The sequence below is a fragment of the Sus scrofa genome, chromosome 11, assembly GCF_054392235.1.
Source record: "Sus scrofa isolate SSC_HxYL_T2T_F1_AM1 chromosome 11, Sscrofa_HxYL_maternal_Yorkshire_Landrace_v2.0, whole genome shotgun sequence".
Lineage (NCBI taxonomy): Eukaryota > Metazoa > Chordata > Mammalia > Artiodactyla > Suidae > Sus > Sus scrofa.
In genome coordinates this window covers 81,408,014-81,425,287 of record NC_139393.1, presented here as the reverse complement: position 1 = coordinate 81,425,287, position 17,274 = coordinate 81,408,014, and the positions used below count along the sequence as shown (strand labels likewise).

The 17,274-nt window shown below is 45.2% G+C and overlaps 1 protein-coding gene across 1 annotated transcript in view; it reads left to right on the top strand.

Annotated features, from left to right (window-relative positions):
- Window positions 1–13,807, top strand: part of EFNB2 (ephrin B2) — a 44,428-nt gene extending 30,621 nt beyond the window's left edge. Inside the window, 3 exon segments of the mRNA NM_001114286.1 lie at window positions 10,766–10,858; window positions 11,570–11,683; window positions 13,419–13,807. Coding sequence (NP_001107758.1) covers window positions 10,766–10,858; window positions 11,570–11,683; window positions 13,419–13,807 — 596 coding nt within the window.
- The last annotated feature ends 3,467 nt before the right edge of the window (window positions 13,808–17,274 follow it).

Below are 17,274 nucleotides of genomic sequence, written 5' to 3'. Positions count from 1 at the left end.
ATGGAATACATCTTAATATCTCTAACACCTCTCGTGATAGCTTTTTGAAAGTTTACTCAGACTTGTAAATAATTGAACTGTCCTGGAGACGTTGTACAAGCTCAAGAGCAAGTTTCTCTCCTAATAGCCTTTAAATATTCATCACGAAAATCAAAATTTAAAGCAAAATAAAGCACTTTAAGAAAGAGCCAAGAGGCATTAGACAGACATGAAAAGACTACTTCGCGAAAACTTATTTATATAGCTCTTCACAGTCACACAATTGTTCCTAAAAATCTGAAATCGCAGCCTGGGTGTTTGATCACTTAGAGGGAAGTTGTGTGGCCTCACATATTCGGTGTCACTTTGCCATGTCGAAACACAGGTGACAGAGGAATTTTTATCACTGCGAGAAAACAGAAACTTAGAAAGTGAGAGTAGGAGTTCCCGTCGTGGCTCAGTGGGTCAAGGACCTGATACAGTCTCTGAGGATGCAGGTTTGATCCCTGCCCTCACTCAATGGATTAAGGGCCCGGTGTTGCCACATAGCTGTGCATACATTGCAGACACAGCGCAGATCCAGCATTGCTGTGGCTGTGGTGCAGGCCGGCAGCCACAGCTCTGACTGGACCCCTAGCCTGGGAACTTCCATATGTGGCAGGTGTGGCCCTAAAAAGAAAAACAACAGCAACAACAACAATAACAAAAATCCAAAGTGAGAGTAGTTTAGTACAGGCCTCCCAGCCATGGACCGTCAGGAGCAAAACTCAAACCAGGGCTGTCAGGCCCTTTGACCAGAGTCACTGGTTTATGACAGTACCTGTCCCCCGGTCACCAAGCATATACAGATATACAACGCGAGAGGACGGGTAGTGTGTGTCCAAAGCACACTGCATACATAGCGTGTGCATACGTGCATGCTCCTTGGAATGGATGCCCCATGAACCCTCTGCTTGTATTGGACATGCTGGACCAGAAGGCCTGTCCCGTATTGTGTAATGTGTAGCTAACTTCAGTCATGTGCCCCACAGTTGACCTAAGAAGATTCTGCAGAGCGATAGGAAGGGAGAAAGGGCCATTGGTTAACCGTGTTTGTCAAAGCAGTTTGTCAGATCTACTAAATTTTTTCTCTTTTCTGATCTGTTATCTATTAATCCATTCCCCTTCTTCAATAAGACTATGCTTTATGTTTTATCAAGTACGGTTGACCCTGGAACAACATGGGTTTGAATTGCTTGGGTCCACTTCAATGCAGATTTTTCTCAGTAGTAAACATTATGGCACTGCAGGATGGCTGTTGGGTGAATCCTTGAATGTGGAAGAATGGTGGGTACTGAAGGGCTGACTATAAATTATACTCAGATTTTGGTCTGTGTGAGGATTGGTGCCCCAGTTCCCTTGTTGTTCAAGGTCAAATGTACTATGAGGCTCTCCCATAGAAAGTGACTAAGTAATACAATTAAAAATAATAAAAATCTTTCAAATATACAGAAGAGACAAAAAAGACTTCCAATTTCCTTAGCCAAGTATAAGTGCTACTGTTTGCGTAGACAGGTGGATGGGTGGATGGAAGGATGGATGCACAGGCAGAACCCAGAGAAAAAATTCAGTAGATGGGTGGGCAGATGGAAGGGTGGATGGAAGGATGGATGGATGGGTGGGTAGGTGGGTGGATGGATGCAAGGATGGGTGGATGGATGGATGGATGGGCGGATGGATGGATGGACGGGCGGATGGATGGATGGACGGGTGGGTGGATGGATGGATGGATGGGTGGATGGATGGATGGATGGGTGGATGGGTGGATGGATGGATGGGTGGATGGGTGGATGGATGGGTGGGTGGAGGATGGGCGGATGGATGGATGGGTGGATGGATGGGTGGATGGATGAGTGGATGGATGGGTGGGTAGATGGATGGGTGGATGGATGGGTGGATGGATGGATGGGTAGATGGATGGGTGGATGGATGGGCAGATGGATGGATGGGTGGATGGATGGGTGGGTGGGTGGATGGGTGGGTGAGTGGGTGGATGGTATTGGTGTATGAGTGGGTGGTGGATGGATGGAAGGATGGATGGATGGGCAGGCAGAACCTCTGGCAGGAGCATAATTGAGCTCTTCACAAAGGAGTCAGGCTGTGTGTTGCTCAGAGACAGTCCTGCTTCCCCCGTGGCGTTTTGCTTTAGTGGAGTAACCCAGTTTCGTTGTTCCTGATGCTAAACCAGGAGATGAAGGTATTCTTTTATTGAAGCAAACATGTGGAAAATTGCTCTGGCTTCCTGGAGTACAGAACCTGTCCCCCGAACGGAATTCGGTTCATGTGTAGGGCAGAGTCAGAGAGGGCACTTTCGCAGGGTTACCCCTGGTCTCTAGATGGTCAAAGCCAATAACATCACGTCCATCGAAACTATTATGCCATGAGAGTGGCGCATTTTCTCATCTGCAGTGTTATGCTCCGAACTGTCAGCAAACATTAATTCCATCACTGGTGAAGCCCCACCAGCCAGCGATGAACTCTGCCTCAGATGGAGCTTTTCCGCTTCAGTGCTGCGGGCTCCCAATTACTGGGTCATTAATATCATTGCATGCGATTAGTGACAGCAGACCGAGCAGGAGGCTTGTGGGGTGTGTGCCCTCCCCACCATGAACTTTTTACTTTGACCTTTGTGATCTAGACATTTCCACGCAGATATTTTAATGATGAAGACCGTTGGCAACTCAGGACCGGCCAGGCATTGTGTGCTGGAAATAATTCACTCAAACACACGCTTCTTCATGGTTCAGAGTATTTGTATGAGACATTATCACCATCTCTTGCCCAGGAAGTCTCATGTTTTAAAAAAAATTGGAAAGCTTAAGTAAAGCGGAAATGGACAATAGGGAATTATGTTTTATCTTTAGAATTCTGACATTTTTGTTTTGTCTTGTTTTTAGTGTGAGTTTGGTTATTATACTGATGTGACCATGGTCCCTATTTTTGAAACACAATTCCTCTTTCTTAGGAAGTTTTGGCCCTTATTAAGGTTGACGCTCAATGATTACCTTTATAGGTAATTATTCGATTACCGTTGACCATCACATTCTCAGATGTGAATTCTGAATCACGGTGACAATAAGATAAAACTCCCTTAAAGCACACTAGATGTAAAGCTTTTTTATGAAGTCTTGTTGCACTTTTTTTTTTTTTTTTTTGCCTAATGAGAGATTCTACCTGTATAAGTCATCATAACTTTTAGTCATAAAATTTTAGACTTAGAGAGAGATGTTTTTCCCGCCACAGAATTTATGAAAAACCAAGACATCAAGGTGTGACGAGCAATATTTTGAGGGGAAATAAAGTAAGCCACTCATAAATGATCTCACGTGTCTAAGCATGTCTCTTGTAAAAAGAGGGGACAAATGATTTATTGCTAGGACTGTTTGATCTTTCTCAGGAAAGTGGCAGTCCACCTGCAGAGCCTGAAAGGTGTTTCTGTTATTGACGTAGTCCCTGCTGTGCACACACACACACACACTGCTTTTCCTTCTCCCATCTTTTTCACTCTGGTCGTATGTGGCCAGTGATTTTCCAGGAGTGTCTCATCAAAGGTAACCATGGCTCTTAGCATCTTCAGTGATTGTCACCAACTTGATCTTCATATACACTTCTTAATGGTGAAAAGATTTTATGAGTGAGCTGTGATAAAATCTCTTATGTGCTGGAGGTGGTGTTTATCACTTTATATTTTGACTGCTCTCTCAATAGACTGACCTCCATCAACGTCCAAGTCTCATGTGACAGGAGACGGGAGATATGAAAACATATTTGGCACCTGTAGACAGTTCGGCACAGTATCTTGGTACCTCCCCCTTCCCCAAAGAATATTATCAAGGGGCAAAGTAATAGGTCATTCACTCTTTCTAGTGAACACACAAACCAGAGCAGTTTACTAAATGGTTTCAAAGGTGTTTACGTTTTTAAAACTCTTATTTCTGAGATGTCAGCAATGTCCCAGTGAACATTTAAAATTGAGGAAAGGAGTTCCCACTGTGGCGCAGTGGGTTAAAAATCTGACTGCAGTGGCTCAGGAGACATGAATTTGATCCCAGGCTTGGAAACTTCCATATGCCCCCAGGGCAGCCATTAAAAAAATATATATATAATTAAAAATAAAAACGAAATCGAGGGATTAAAATTGTACCATTTTATTCAAGACCATCCATTTATACTAGATACCTGGTATCTCATATTCTAATAGATTATGGGAGGAAGGTCTAAATTGTGACTCTGGTTTTTAATTCGTTTTTCTAAATCATTCTGTCTAGCAGAGAAACTAATTAATTGTGTTCTATAGAAGTCACTGGAGCTAAGCCAGTTATTACCTCGTAGTGACTGATTTACTGCTTTAAAATTTCCAAACACGTCCAGAGTAATGTGGTTTTAGTTCAGGTGATTCTTCCCAGAATACTGGCACACTTTTCTTGGGTGAAAAACACATACATCCTCTCTCTTCCTTTTGTATTTTTCTTCCTTCGAAGTGAGACCACTTGAGGAAGCACTTATATAAAACTTTTGCATTAAGATCAGGCATTCTGGGACGAAATGCCACCTGACGTGAAATAATGCCAAACCTTCTTTGGTATTACACCAAGCAAAACAGCATGGCCTTTGGAAAATCGCAATGGTAGATTCGTCCTTTCTTCTATAAATCCATAGTGAAAAGCACACACAAAGGAGGAAGTTAGAAGTGATTTTTTTGTCCTTTCTTGTGGCACATGATGGAGATGTTTTTGCTTCCCAAGTTTTTATTAAAGAAAAAAGCATTTATTTGGGGACTTCAGTGGTTTTTTGTCATTTCCCTGTTTAGACTTTTTCTTCTATGTTGATATCTTAAAGGATAACCATGGTACCCCTAGGCATTAAACTACACCAAGTTCCAGAAATGGAGCCCCTGTTCCTGCAGTACGTATTCTGAATATTTTGAATTTGAATTCATGTCTGAGTGTTAAGTGGGTAGAGTTTAGCTTCCTGGGTTGTATGTTCAAGTTAAGTGCTTATATTTTTATCAGCTTCTGGTTTTCAGCATATGTATCTCGTTCATTTTTTTTTTCCTTTAGATACTCAAAGATCTGCCAACAGCGCTAGAAGAAAAGCATAACCTAATTGATGTGTCATGTTTATTCTTACGTCATGGCTTTGCTTTTCGTATTTCTTACTTGGTTCTGCCCCTTTTAGCACCTCAGTTTGCCAGGTAATTGGCTTCTAGTCTTTTAGTTCTTGAGTTGAGTTGGCTGATGTTCAGAATGGCTGGCCTAAGAAATTGGAATTAGCAGGGCTGGGGAAAAAAAAAAGAGTTCCCATTTTGGTTCAGCCAGTTAAGAAGCCAACAAAGTGTCCATAAGGATGAGTTTGACATCCCCGGCCTTGCCCAGTGGGTTAAGGATCTGGTGTTGCAAGTTGTGGCGTAGGTCACAAATGCAGCACAGTTCTAGCCCTGCCGTGGCTGTGGTGTAGGCCTCAGCGGCAGCTCCACTTAGACCCCTAGCCTGGGAACTTCCATATGCTGCACATGGGGCCCTTAAAAAAAAAGAATTAGCAGGCATGACATGGCGGAGGAGAATTGTGCCCGAAGATGACGTTGATAGAGGATTTCTGTAAAATGCTCTTTTTTTCCTATGGAAATAAGAGCAAATGATGTCTTGTGCACCTTTTTCTTTTTCTTTTTTGTTCTTTTTCTTTTCTTTCTTTTTTCTTCTTTTTTTTTTGCCTGTGCCCACGGCATGTGGAAGTTCCCAAGCCAGGGATCAAACCTGTGCCACAGCAGCAACCTGAGCCGCTGCAGTGACAATGCCAGATCCTTAACTTGCTGAGCCACCAGGGAACTCCAGGGGTTTTATTCTTAGTGGAAAACCGAACTCTGGTTTTCCTGACCTTATATACTCATTATCTGGCTCTCTTTGGTGGGCCTCTTTGATGAAGCTGATAAAAAATAATTGGTTTCAAGCATCCCTCAATCCCCTCCCCCACATCCCGGCCCCATCCCAATAAGCTACATGTTAAAATAGTTTGAAATAGCCTCTGCAGTATGAGTATATATTGATGTTTCATTCTTCCCATCATAACCTAAGACTGTTCCTTCATAGTGACGCACTTAGGGTTTTTGCTGAATTCTTCCAGGTGCTGCCTCATTCCTCACCTCTTCGTGCATGAGACCCATCTATGGGCACAAACCCTGCAGTGGGATTCTCCATCTGATTACCAAAGCGATCCACTGAAACAGACACAGCCACCATCCGGGGTGGGAGCTTCCCCCCCCGGGGGCGGGGGCGCAGTGCAGTAGTGGTCAAATGAACACGTGTTAAAATGCCACAGGACTTCCTCTCCATGGGCGCCGTCTGAAAGCCACAGCCCTAAATATTCCTGCCCTCTCAGTCGGCTGTGCCCACTGCTTCTCCCTTCTTCTACTCAGATTGTCAGCCAGTGAGACCTGCGGATAAATTCATGTGCAAATACCTGGGAAAGCCTAGGTGCTGGCAGAGCAGTTTCCAGATGTGGGGAGAACTTTTAGGCAGTGTGAATTCAGGGTCCTTTTTTTTTGGCTGAGCAGTGATCTCCACCCACTTAAAGTCGGGTCCTGAGGGAACAGCCTAGTGATTGCAATACACTGATCACATGCAGTTAGAACCCTGAAGCAAAAGCTTTTAAAAGCAGGCTGTAAAATGCCCATATATCTTTATCAAACCTATTTTCTAACTCGATGGAGATACTTTTCTAGTAATTTTTAATTTTATAAAGTCTGGTTTTTTTCCCCCGGGGCTTAAAAAAACAGTGTCTGGGCACTGAAACCCTTAGGTAGAACAATGATCTTTTCTTTTCTCTCTAAGTGATTAAACGCCATTTGATCCATTTAGTACAGTAATACTAGGATTGTGGTGGCCTTAACCGATGCTGGTAGAGAGAGACAAGAAAACGAAGTAGACTCAGGTAGCTGTTTATTTTTACTTTTTCTCCAAGTTAAAAACTCTCAATACATGCCAATCAACACTAGGAATAAGTGCAAAACGGTCTGCGGAAGTGGAAGTAGATTTTGTCCCCAAGCATTAGCCATTTCTTGTTGTATTTCAGAGTCTGCCACTAAGGCTTTTAAAACTGGTTGATAACGAGCCGTTGCAGCAGAAAGCAGAATATTAGTCTTGAGGCTTTATTTCAGAGTTCGGTGCCAGGGCAGAGGTGCCATCAGGATGGGACACTTTGGGCAGCGCCACTGCTCAGGGTCGTGGGGAAGAGAGATGTTAGTTTTTACTCTGGGATCAAATATGAAATAAGTCGAAGGGACTCTGAGTTCATTTATAATTAAACTTGCTATGACATGCACCTTCTGAGGTTTCCATCGGTACTAATGCCTTAAAACAGGGCTTTCCCTGATGGCTTCATTACATCTTTCTTAACTCAGGGCACAAATCTTTCTTGGCGGAACATCTGACCGTATTTTAGAGTTTTAAACAGACAAGTATTAAATTTCTCGATATCGTCCAGTCACCTTTGCAACTTCCAAGATGACTTAGAGTGGAAAGAGTCCGAGTCCAGAATTGAGCAGAAGCTTCTGCACCAGGTTCTGCCTCTTGGCCAGCCTGCCCCCTTCACCCCACCCTCCCCCGTACTGCCAGTGACCTCTGCCGCCAAGAACCAGGCAAAGGCAGCCTCTAAGATTTTCCCTTTGCATCTCCAGGGCTTGGGGGTCTTTCCTCCCCAAGGAATAAAAAGATGTCAACTGCTAAAGATGCAAAGCTGTTTCATTCTCCTGCTACACGGTTTTATTCCTACCATGTGTAGTCTGTGTGGGATGTTAAATTATAGATTGCAATTTAATTGGAATTCTTTTAGAGTTCTTTACATTTGGGGGTTCTTCAGACATCATTTTGAGTCAACCAAAGGGAGCTCTCCGCAAAGGCATTGGTATTCAGAAAAGGCATTGACCTACAAATAAAAATCAAAAGAAGAAGTCACTCGACTTCCCTGCACCTCTTGTGCTTCCCAGCTGACAAAGTAGAAGTTGTCTGTAGTTTCTGCCTCTGCGGGTGCAGTTCTGAAGTATATTTACCACCGACTCTTCTCTGCCATGCCTTGTCTGTCCTTTTTCATATTCATTTATTTTATTTTTTTCTTTCAACCTGAATCTTTGATCTTGTAACCTTAGGGGTAAAATAAATAAATCTATATTCCTCCCTCCCCACCTCTGCTCCCCCCTGTGAGCTACCCTTCAGATCTTATTTCCATCATTTGTCAGCTTAGCGTTAAACTTTTAGCAAAAGAAAGTCTTTTAATTTTGCATTTGGGTGCATTTATGTGTATATGAACTAGAAAAGATACCGATTCCACATGAATTAAATCAACTAAACCTCTGAAATGCTCAGCCCAATAAAGACATCAGCTTTCACCTTTTTTTCTATGTAAAAACACAGCCTAAATGTTGAGAAACCGCTAAGTAACTAAGTGAGGATTACAGCAGTCTTCTGAAATTGCCCAGAAAAAGTGCCTGCTTGTGAACTAGCCATACTGTTCTAAACCTTTAGAAGAAAAGGACACTTTGAAATGTAGGCACGTGTTTGGAGGAAACAAAAGGGAGACAGGATGGAAATGGGGGAAAAGGATGATATCTTTTTAGAGTCACAGAGCATGCGAAGTGCTTGAGAATTTGTCCCAACTTATCTGCCAAGCGTTTTCTCAACTATCTACAAGAGGGATACTATCTGCTTTTTACCTTAAAAAAAAAAAAAGTAGTAGGGCCATTTTTGCCCAGTTTCCCAGGAGAAACTCAGGGTCAGCAAGAACAGAAGAGTGAGATATGATTGTGAGACTGGACTTGGCGGAAACACTCAGATAAGCGAAGAGAAATTTAGACGCACGAGAGGCAGCCGTTGTTGCAAAGGAAAACAGTGAAAGTAGAAGTAGCTCAAGAGCACAAAGTCGGTCGACCCCGGCCTTGTTTCCAGCTAAGAAAACTATCCATCCACACGTGCACGTCCAGGTATTTCTATGTGTGCATATCCAACTTGTCTGCTGCCCCACCATGTGGAAAACAAATAGCCCATTAAAAGGAGGTCTTTGGGGAGTCCCCTGGTGGCCTAGTGGATCGAGGATCCAGCACTGTCACTGCTGTGGCTCAGGTTATTGCTGTAGCACCGGTTCAGTCCCTGGCCTGGAAACTTCTGCAGGCCATGGGCGCAGCCAAAAAAAAGAAAACAAAGAATATCTTTGGATTGATTTTCCCACAAAGTCTGTCCCTCTTTCAGCGCTTTTGAGAGTATAGAGTTAGGGAGTTCCCTTTGTGGCTCAGCAGTAATGAGCCTGACTAGTATCCATGAAGATGGGGGTTTGATCCCTGGCCTCGCTCAGTGGGTTAAGGATCTGGCGTTGCTGTGAGCTGTGGTGTAGATCGCAGAATCGGCTCAGATCAGGCATGGCCGTGCCTGTGGCATAGGCCGGCAGCTGTAGCTCCCATTTGACCCGTAGCCTGGGAACCTCCATATGCCCGTGCGTGCAGCCCTAAAAAGCAAAAAAAATAAAAATAAAAAATAAAGAGTATATAGAGTTAGTAAGTTAGTAGACAGACTTTGGTGATCCAAGTAGAGAAGCATTTACATGGCAGGTTGTGTATGAAACACTTGTGTTCGCTGCCCTCTGAACTGTGGAGAATGAAAATGTCCAACTCCAGCTCCTTTTCTCTTCTGGAATCTGACCTGTGATTTCAGTCCTGTCGCTTAGCAAGGTCCCTGGCAGCCTATCTTTGTACAGCTTGAGTTATAATGTTCTTCAACAAATTCACCATCCTAAAGAGATAAATAGCACGGCGCATGGGCTGTTTAAAAACACAGATGCCAGGGAGTTCCCTGGTGGCTCAGCAGGTTGAGGATCTGGTGGTGTCACTGCTGGTGCTTGGGCTGTGCTGTGGCACAGGTTCAGTCCCTAGCCCTGGAACGTCCACCTGCCATGGGTGTAGCCAAATTTTTAAAAAATGAATTTACAAATTAACTTTAAAAACAGGCACTAAAAATGGTCCGATGGCTGTCCTTCCTCCCCCTCCCGCTTGAGGTGGGAAGAGAATCAAGCTGGTGCCCTTAAGCTACGGACCAATGGGCCCGTGTGGGGCCTCCGTGTATCCAGAGATGAGCTGCACCAGGGAGCTTGGTGGAAGAGTTCGGCCAAGGTCGATGTTGGTGGTTCGTTCTTTTGGGTCAGGTACAAAAGGATGGCAGAAAACTTTAGAATTTGAAGCCTTGACTTCTAGTACAAGCTCTGAAACTCAAGTAAGGCTGAGGGAAGAAAGAGGCGTGGGAGTCTCCCGTCTTAGTGTTTACAGAAGTTGGACGCTTGACAAACAGGGCGCATCAAGGTAATTGTTCTCGAAGCAGGAAATCTCTAGTAGAGGAAGCAGGTGCTGTGTGCTGATTACCACATTTTGAAATGACCGTATTTACTATTTTGCTCTTTGGGGGTTCACTCCAAAATAGTCCGCTTTTGGAAGATGCTGTCCCTACACGATCCGTTGATTATGAAGGGAGGCGAAAGCACGGGGGAACCAGACCTCACGTGTGCGGCAGTGTGGACAGTCCTCATCGTTCCTTCTTTCTTTCTTTCTTTCGTTTTGCCTTTCAGCATCCCATACGTTCAGACGACTTGTGACTAAGAGTGAATTCTTATTTTTCGAATTGTTTTCAGGCATTTCATGTTCATGTAAACTTGGCTTATTGAGTTCCTGATTTTTTCTTTATTTTTTTGTTTTGTCCATTTTATTTTCAATCAGCTACATCAAATGGGTCTTTGGAGGGCCTGGATAACCAGGAGGGAGGGGTGTGCCAGACAAGAGCCATGAAGATCCTCATGAAAGTTGGACAAGGTAAAGACCACCTGCTGTTTCACGAAGCCACTGTGAGCTGGTTGAGCCCCCGCTAGGATGGCGTCGGTGCTGCCCACACGCGCCTCCACTCACTCTTCACCTTAGTTTCCAAGCAAATCTCTCTCCACACCTTGAGCCACTGACAGATTTCCTCATGTTGACGTTACCCACTTCTCTCCTTGGAGATACTTCTAAAAAGTTGAGGTCGCCAGGGACCATGTATTGCCATGTATGTATCTACAGCTCTATGCTTCCTTAACTCTTTGGTTCACAATTAAAATATCCAGAATGCAAACGCAGTTTCTGCCATGTGGCCCATTTCTGCCTCTTGACTATGGAAGACGTGTGTTCATTGAGCCTTTTCACGTAGCGAGGACCTCTCGTGCAGAAAGAATTATTCTTCTAATTAGAATTTGGGATAGTAGTCAGTCAACTTGCTCAGTTAAATTGAAATGTCATCTGCCATGCTCTGCCTGCCAAATTCAAGAATCCCTATAGTTTCCACAGATGGCCTCACAATCTAAACCTCTGAAATAACTAGTAGAACCGTTTTGTTGTAAAAGGAAAATTATATTCTTGCATCTCACAGTGCTTTGCATAGCGAATCTTATGTGCATTGCTATTCGTGCCTCTTGAGACATAGATCTAGCTCCTAAAGCGAGATCCCATCAGATATCTGTGCCGTAAAGTAATCGCTTGTTTTCCATATAGATGCAAGTTCCGCTGGGTCAACCAGGCATAATGAGCCAACAAGACGTCCAGAACTAGAAGCTGGTACAAATGGAAGAAGTTCAACAACAAGCCCCTTTGTCAAACCAAATCCAGGTATAGCAGCATGACCCGTGCGCGAGCGTGTGTGTACTGCCCAGCGAGCATCACAGGGTAGGACAGAATCCAAGTACTTCTCTACCAGGACGATGAACTTGGAGTTACCGCAGTCGCTAATCATTGCTCTCGGTTAATTGTTATTAATTACTCAATGAGAACAAAATAGCTCATTCCCACAAAAGTCTTACATTCAAAAGAGTAGAACTCACTTGACGTAAGTGCCAGTTGTTAGCGCTGGTCTTTCACATCAAAGTGGTTTTCATTGGCTGCCCCTTTATCATGCTGGTTGCAGCACTGGCTTTAAGCCGGTGTTAATGTATATATAATTAAGGTTTTAATGCCTCATCTAATTATATCTTATCCACAAAGAACCTGATTGATCCTCTCCTACATTTAAGACGGTAACATCTGAAAGTATTGCATAAGGCCACGCTTTTCAGGTAGTTTAGTCAAAAGTTCTTTTTCACATTTTCCACCTAAGATAAAGTATTAAAGGGATTCCTGGCACAAGTTTAGAATACCGGATAAAATTGGCTGTCCCTTAACTTCATTTTTTAGCAGTCTTGGAACAAATAGCTATGTATTTGTTACCATACGAATGAATTTTTTATATGGTGGCTGCTGAGCAGACGTCAGCAGTTCTGTATTAGGGATCCGAGGTTCCTGCCTGGGTAGTCGTGCGAATTTAGCATCTGTAGCAATATTCTATCTCTTTCCAGGCGTCAAGGAGGGAAGTTGTTATTTCTAACTTTCAATGACAAGATGTGTCAAATTCTTATGACAAACTGATAAATGGATAATATAATGATGCCAGGCAATTTTTTAGTGCTTAACATTTGGGTTGGCAGTCTGTTCTGTGTGAGAGTTTCTGCTGCCTTCCAGATATATTTTAAGCGTAAATCAAATAATACAAATGAGTTGCGGGTGGAGCATTTTCCCAGGCTCCATCCCTCCCCGAGCCTTCTCCAGCCGCTCACTCCTCGCTCCTCCGAGAGGCAGGGCTTGTCTCTAAAGGCAGGTAGGGCAGAGATTCCCCATGACGCCACCATGGGTGGAGGAAGGCGCAAGAGCAGTGGGGCCTGGGCAGCGAACACGGACTTAGAGAAGCTGCAGCTTCCTTTCCTCCTCTCCCCGGGTGGCGGGCCACGGGCTGGCTGACAAGGGTTGAGATGGGGCAGGATCGATGGCTGGCTGTCACAGCCTGTCCACACTGCTGATGGATGAGGATGTAGGGAAAGGAAGAGATGGGGTCTGGGAACAGCATCTAAGTTCCACCTGGAGTCCCATTTCCCTGACTGCTGGCTTCTGCCATTGCGTTGAGCTTTTTTGTTTGTTTGTTTGTTTAATTGAGGTACAGCTGCTTTACAATGTTGTGTTAATTTCACGTGTCCAGCACAGTGATTCAGTTATACACACACACACACAGATATTCTTTCTCAGATTCTTTTCCGTCGTAGCTATTAAATGTATTAAATGTAGTTCCCTGTGCTATACAGCAGGTCCTGGTTGGTTAGCTGTTCTCTGTGTGGTAGTGTGTATCTGTTAATCCCAGCCTCCTAATTAATCCCTGCCTTTAGCTACTAAGCGAGGTAATCGGTTTGCTAGGCTCTAGCTGCCAGGGAAGTCTTTGACGACCCTGCTGAGTCTCCGCGCTCGGAGGGCCCCCGCCAGCATCCTGCCAGCCCTGGGGACAGCGATGACTCTCCTGGCTCCTCTTTCCCACCCCCTGCAGGTTCCAGCACAGACGGCAACAGCGCCGGACATTCTGGGAACAATATCCTCGGTTCCGAAGTGGCCTTATTCGCAGGGATTGCTTCAGGATGCATCATCTTCATCGTCATCATCATCACGCTGGTGGTCCTGCTGCTCAAGTACCGGCGGAGACACCGCAAGCACTCGCCGCAGCACACGGCCACGCTGTCGCTCAGCACGCTGGCCACGCCCAAGCGCGGCGGCAACAACAACGGCTCGGAGCCCAGTGACATTATCATCCCGCTGAGGACTGCAGACAGTGTCTTCTGCCCCCACTACGAGAAGGTCAGCGGGGACTACGGGCACCCGGTGTACATAGTCCAGGAGATGCCCCCGCAGAGCCCGGCGAACATTTACTACAAGGTCTGAGCCTCGGCGGTGCCTTCGCTTTCCCGGAGGAAACTTACTGTCCCGCTGCCGCCTACGGAGGGTCGAATGCCCCCTGTGTCTGCAACGGACTGATGCACAGCGGGGCGGGGCGGGGCGGGGCGGGGGTACCCTCCTTCTCCGAAGAGCCCCGTGGAATCGGACAGCTTACTAGTCTGTAGCGTTTCGGCCGCGGTGACGACGGATGCGCCCCGGCAGGTGGAAGACTCGCGCCGAAGAAGCCGGTCGGGACTGCGGCGCGCGCCCGGCCCCTCTCCTCCTCTGGGTACCAGGGCGCTCAGGCCTCCGCAGGAGCCATGGGAAGACAGAGCGGTAGGTGGGCAGGAGCGAGAGCCGTGAGCATCCTGGGCGCGGGGGACCCCCGGGGGACCCTCCCCGCCCCCTGCCCCCGGGTCGCTTTGGCCCGGAGATGCCGTCCTTTGCCTCGGGTGTGGCTCCCCTCCCCCGCAAGCCGCACCCCGGACTTGCCTTGTCGCACGGACTCTGGCTGCGTGAGGCTTTGGGAGAGCGCCAGCTTTTAGTCCTCACCGTTGCGCACACTCCTGTTATCCAGGGCTCCGCAGGCCTTCACATAGATGTCCTCTCACGCCACACGCTGTCTGCATCACTCATGGAACATTACCGTTTGGCGTCTCCGAGTCCATCCGTTTGCAGCAACCGCTCCAGTCGAACGGGTCCCACACTGAGAGCGGTCGCCTTGGCTAAGCAGGAGCCTTCCAGCCAGACGCTGGGCTGTCCGCCGCGGAAGAGGAGGAGTTCACCGAAGGAGGGGCCGGGGAGAGGGCTGTCTGCAAATGCAGCTGGGTGCTGCTGCCTCCGAAACGGCGTTGGGAAGGGCAACCCCAATGAGATAGCACAGCACTTTGGTTCTGCTGAGATTTTTTTTTTAAGAGGCAAGTAGGAGACACAAGGACACACACAGTAGATCAGGGTGCATTTGAAGGAATTCACTCTTCTCCAGTAGCAATGCACAGGAAAAAAGACACAGTCCCTTAGGCTGGGGGGAACAAAGGGGCATTGTTGGTAGAGGCACAGGCTTGGAGGGAGGGGACGAGGCGGCTCCTGATGGATTCCGGCAGGACTATTGTGGTACTGGCAATAAGGTGCTCCGAGGCTGTAGGAAAGTCGGTCTGCTTTGGATGATGTTTAAAGCAGACTCAGCTGCTATACTTATCACATTTTATGAAACACAGGGAGAGCGTTTAGGAGAATAGCAGAGAGCCAAATCTGACCTAGAAGTTGAAAAGCCAAAGGTCACACAGGCTGTAATTCCATCACCATTGACGTTATGAAAGAATTCTCATATATATAAAAGGTAGGTCAGATCCACCCTCCCCCAGGGCCCCTTCCCCGCCACCCCCTCCCCTTGAGCCTTTCCACACTTTGGTTTACTGCGGTGCTGTCCCTGTCCGGGCTGTGAGGTACCGACTGAGGCTGCAGCCTGGGGCTCTGGGTCAAGGTGAACACACGTGGTCAACCTCTTAGAGTCCTGAAGGGCCGAAATAAATTATGATGTCTGGGGGAGGAGGAAGATAGGGTGTATTTATAATAGGTATATAGAACACAAGGGATATAAAGTGAAAGATTTTTACTAATATATATTGTAAGATTGCACACAATCCACACCAGAAGATGTGAAATTCATTTGTGGCAATTAAGTGGTCCCAACGCTCAGTGCTTTAAAAAAAAAAAAAAAAATCGGACAGCTACTTCTGGGAAAAACATCATTCCAAAAATAACAATAAATGGGAGCAAATACAAAAATAACCAAGTCCTCTGAAGGCATCTCACGTAACCGTAGATTAGGAAATGCAAGCCCCAATACCAGGAAATCGGTGTTACTGCGTCATGTATCTGACAGTGATGAGATGTGCCGGCATTTATTTTCCGTGCTGTGTTTTCCCTTGCCTTATGGGCTGAAGTGTTCGCTAGAATCCACGGGGTCACATCGAGGGGGTTTCAGCTGAAAGTTCAGCCTAAGCCCCTTCCTTCCCCCTCCCCTCCCCTCGCCCCCTCCCTTCTGGGAAAAGAAACGAGTAAACAGGAAACCTACTTTTTATGTGCTATGCAAAATAGACATCTTTAACATAGTCCCGTTGCTATGGTAACACTTTGCTTTCTGAATTGGGAGGAAAAAAAATGTAGCAACAGCATTTTAAGGTTCTCAAACCTCCAGTGCATACCTGCAAAAATGAGTTGTCACAGAAATTCTTCTTCTCTATTTCCTGAACCTGAAAATGATGTTGGTCCAAAGTGCGTGTGTGTATGTGTGAGTGGGTGTGTGGTATACATGTGTACATATATGTATAATATATATCTACAATATATATTATATATATCTATATCATATTTCTGTGGAAGGTTGCTATGGCGACCAGCCACAGTACATATGTAATTCTTTGCATCACCCTCACCTCTCCTGTACGTGCATTCATACAAGATTTTCTTGTAAGCCATCGGAAATTACCTTTCGGATGGGGGAGAGGGGCAAGACGGGGGAACATGGGAAATAGTCTGATTTTACTGAAATCGAAGGTGTGTGTCATCGGTTGGCTACATTTTGGGTATATGCTAAACTGTGAAAATCAGATGAATTGATGCAGCGTTCCCTGCAAGCAGTTGAAGTGTTCTGTACGTCTGTTTTGTGTCTGGTGCAGAATATGACAATCTACCAACTGTCCCTTTATTTGAAGTTGGTTCCGCTTTGGAAAGTTCCTGTAAATGCCTTCCTTATATTCTCCGCCCGAGTCACCTGACTTTGGAATTTGCACCATAATGTTTAAGTGAAGATGCTGTAAATAGGTTCAGATTTTACTGTATATGGATTTGGGGTGTTACAGTAGCCTTATTCACCTTTTTAATAAAAATACACATGAAAACAAGACAGAAATGGCTTTTCTTACCCAGATTGTGTACATAGAGCAATGTTGGTTTTTTATAAAGTCTAAGCAAGATGTTTTGTATAAAATCTGAATTTTGCAATGTATTTAGCTACAGCTTGTTAAACGGCAGTGTCATTCCCCTTTGCACTGTAATGAGGAAAAAAATGGTATAAAAGGTTGCCAAATTGCTGCATATTTGTGCCGTAATTATGTACCATGAATATTTATTTAAAATTTCGTTGTCCAATTTGTAAGTAACGCAGTATTATGCTTGAGTTATAAATATTTTTTCTTTTCTTTGTTTTATTTTTAATAGCCCGTCCTAGGTTTTTGATCTGCTTTAGTTTCACATCGCAGTTAGCCCCCAGAAAATGAAATCCGTGAAGTCACATTCCAAATCTTGTTTCGAACTGAATTTGTTCTTAAAAAAATAAAATATTTTTTTCCTATGGAAAAAGCGCCTTCCAAGTATTTTCCTTTCCTTCTTTTTTTCTTTTCCTTTTTCGTTCTTTTTGGTTTGTTATTTTAATTTGCCTTCTCCTACTGTGTTTCTCTCTGATTACAGTT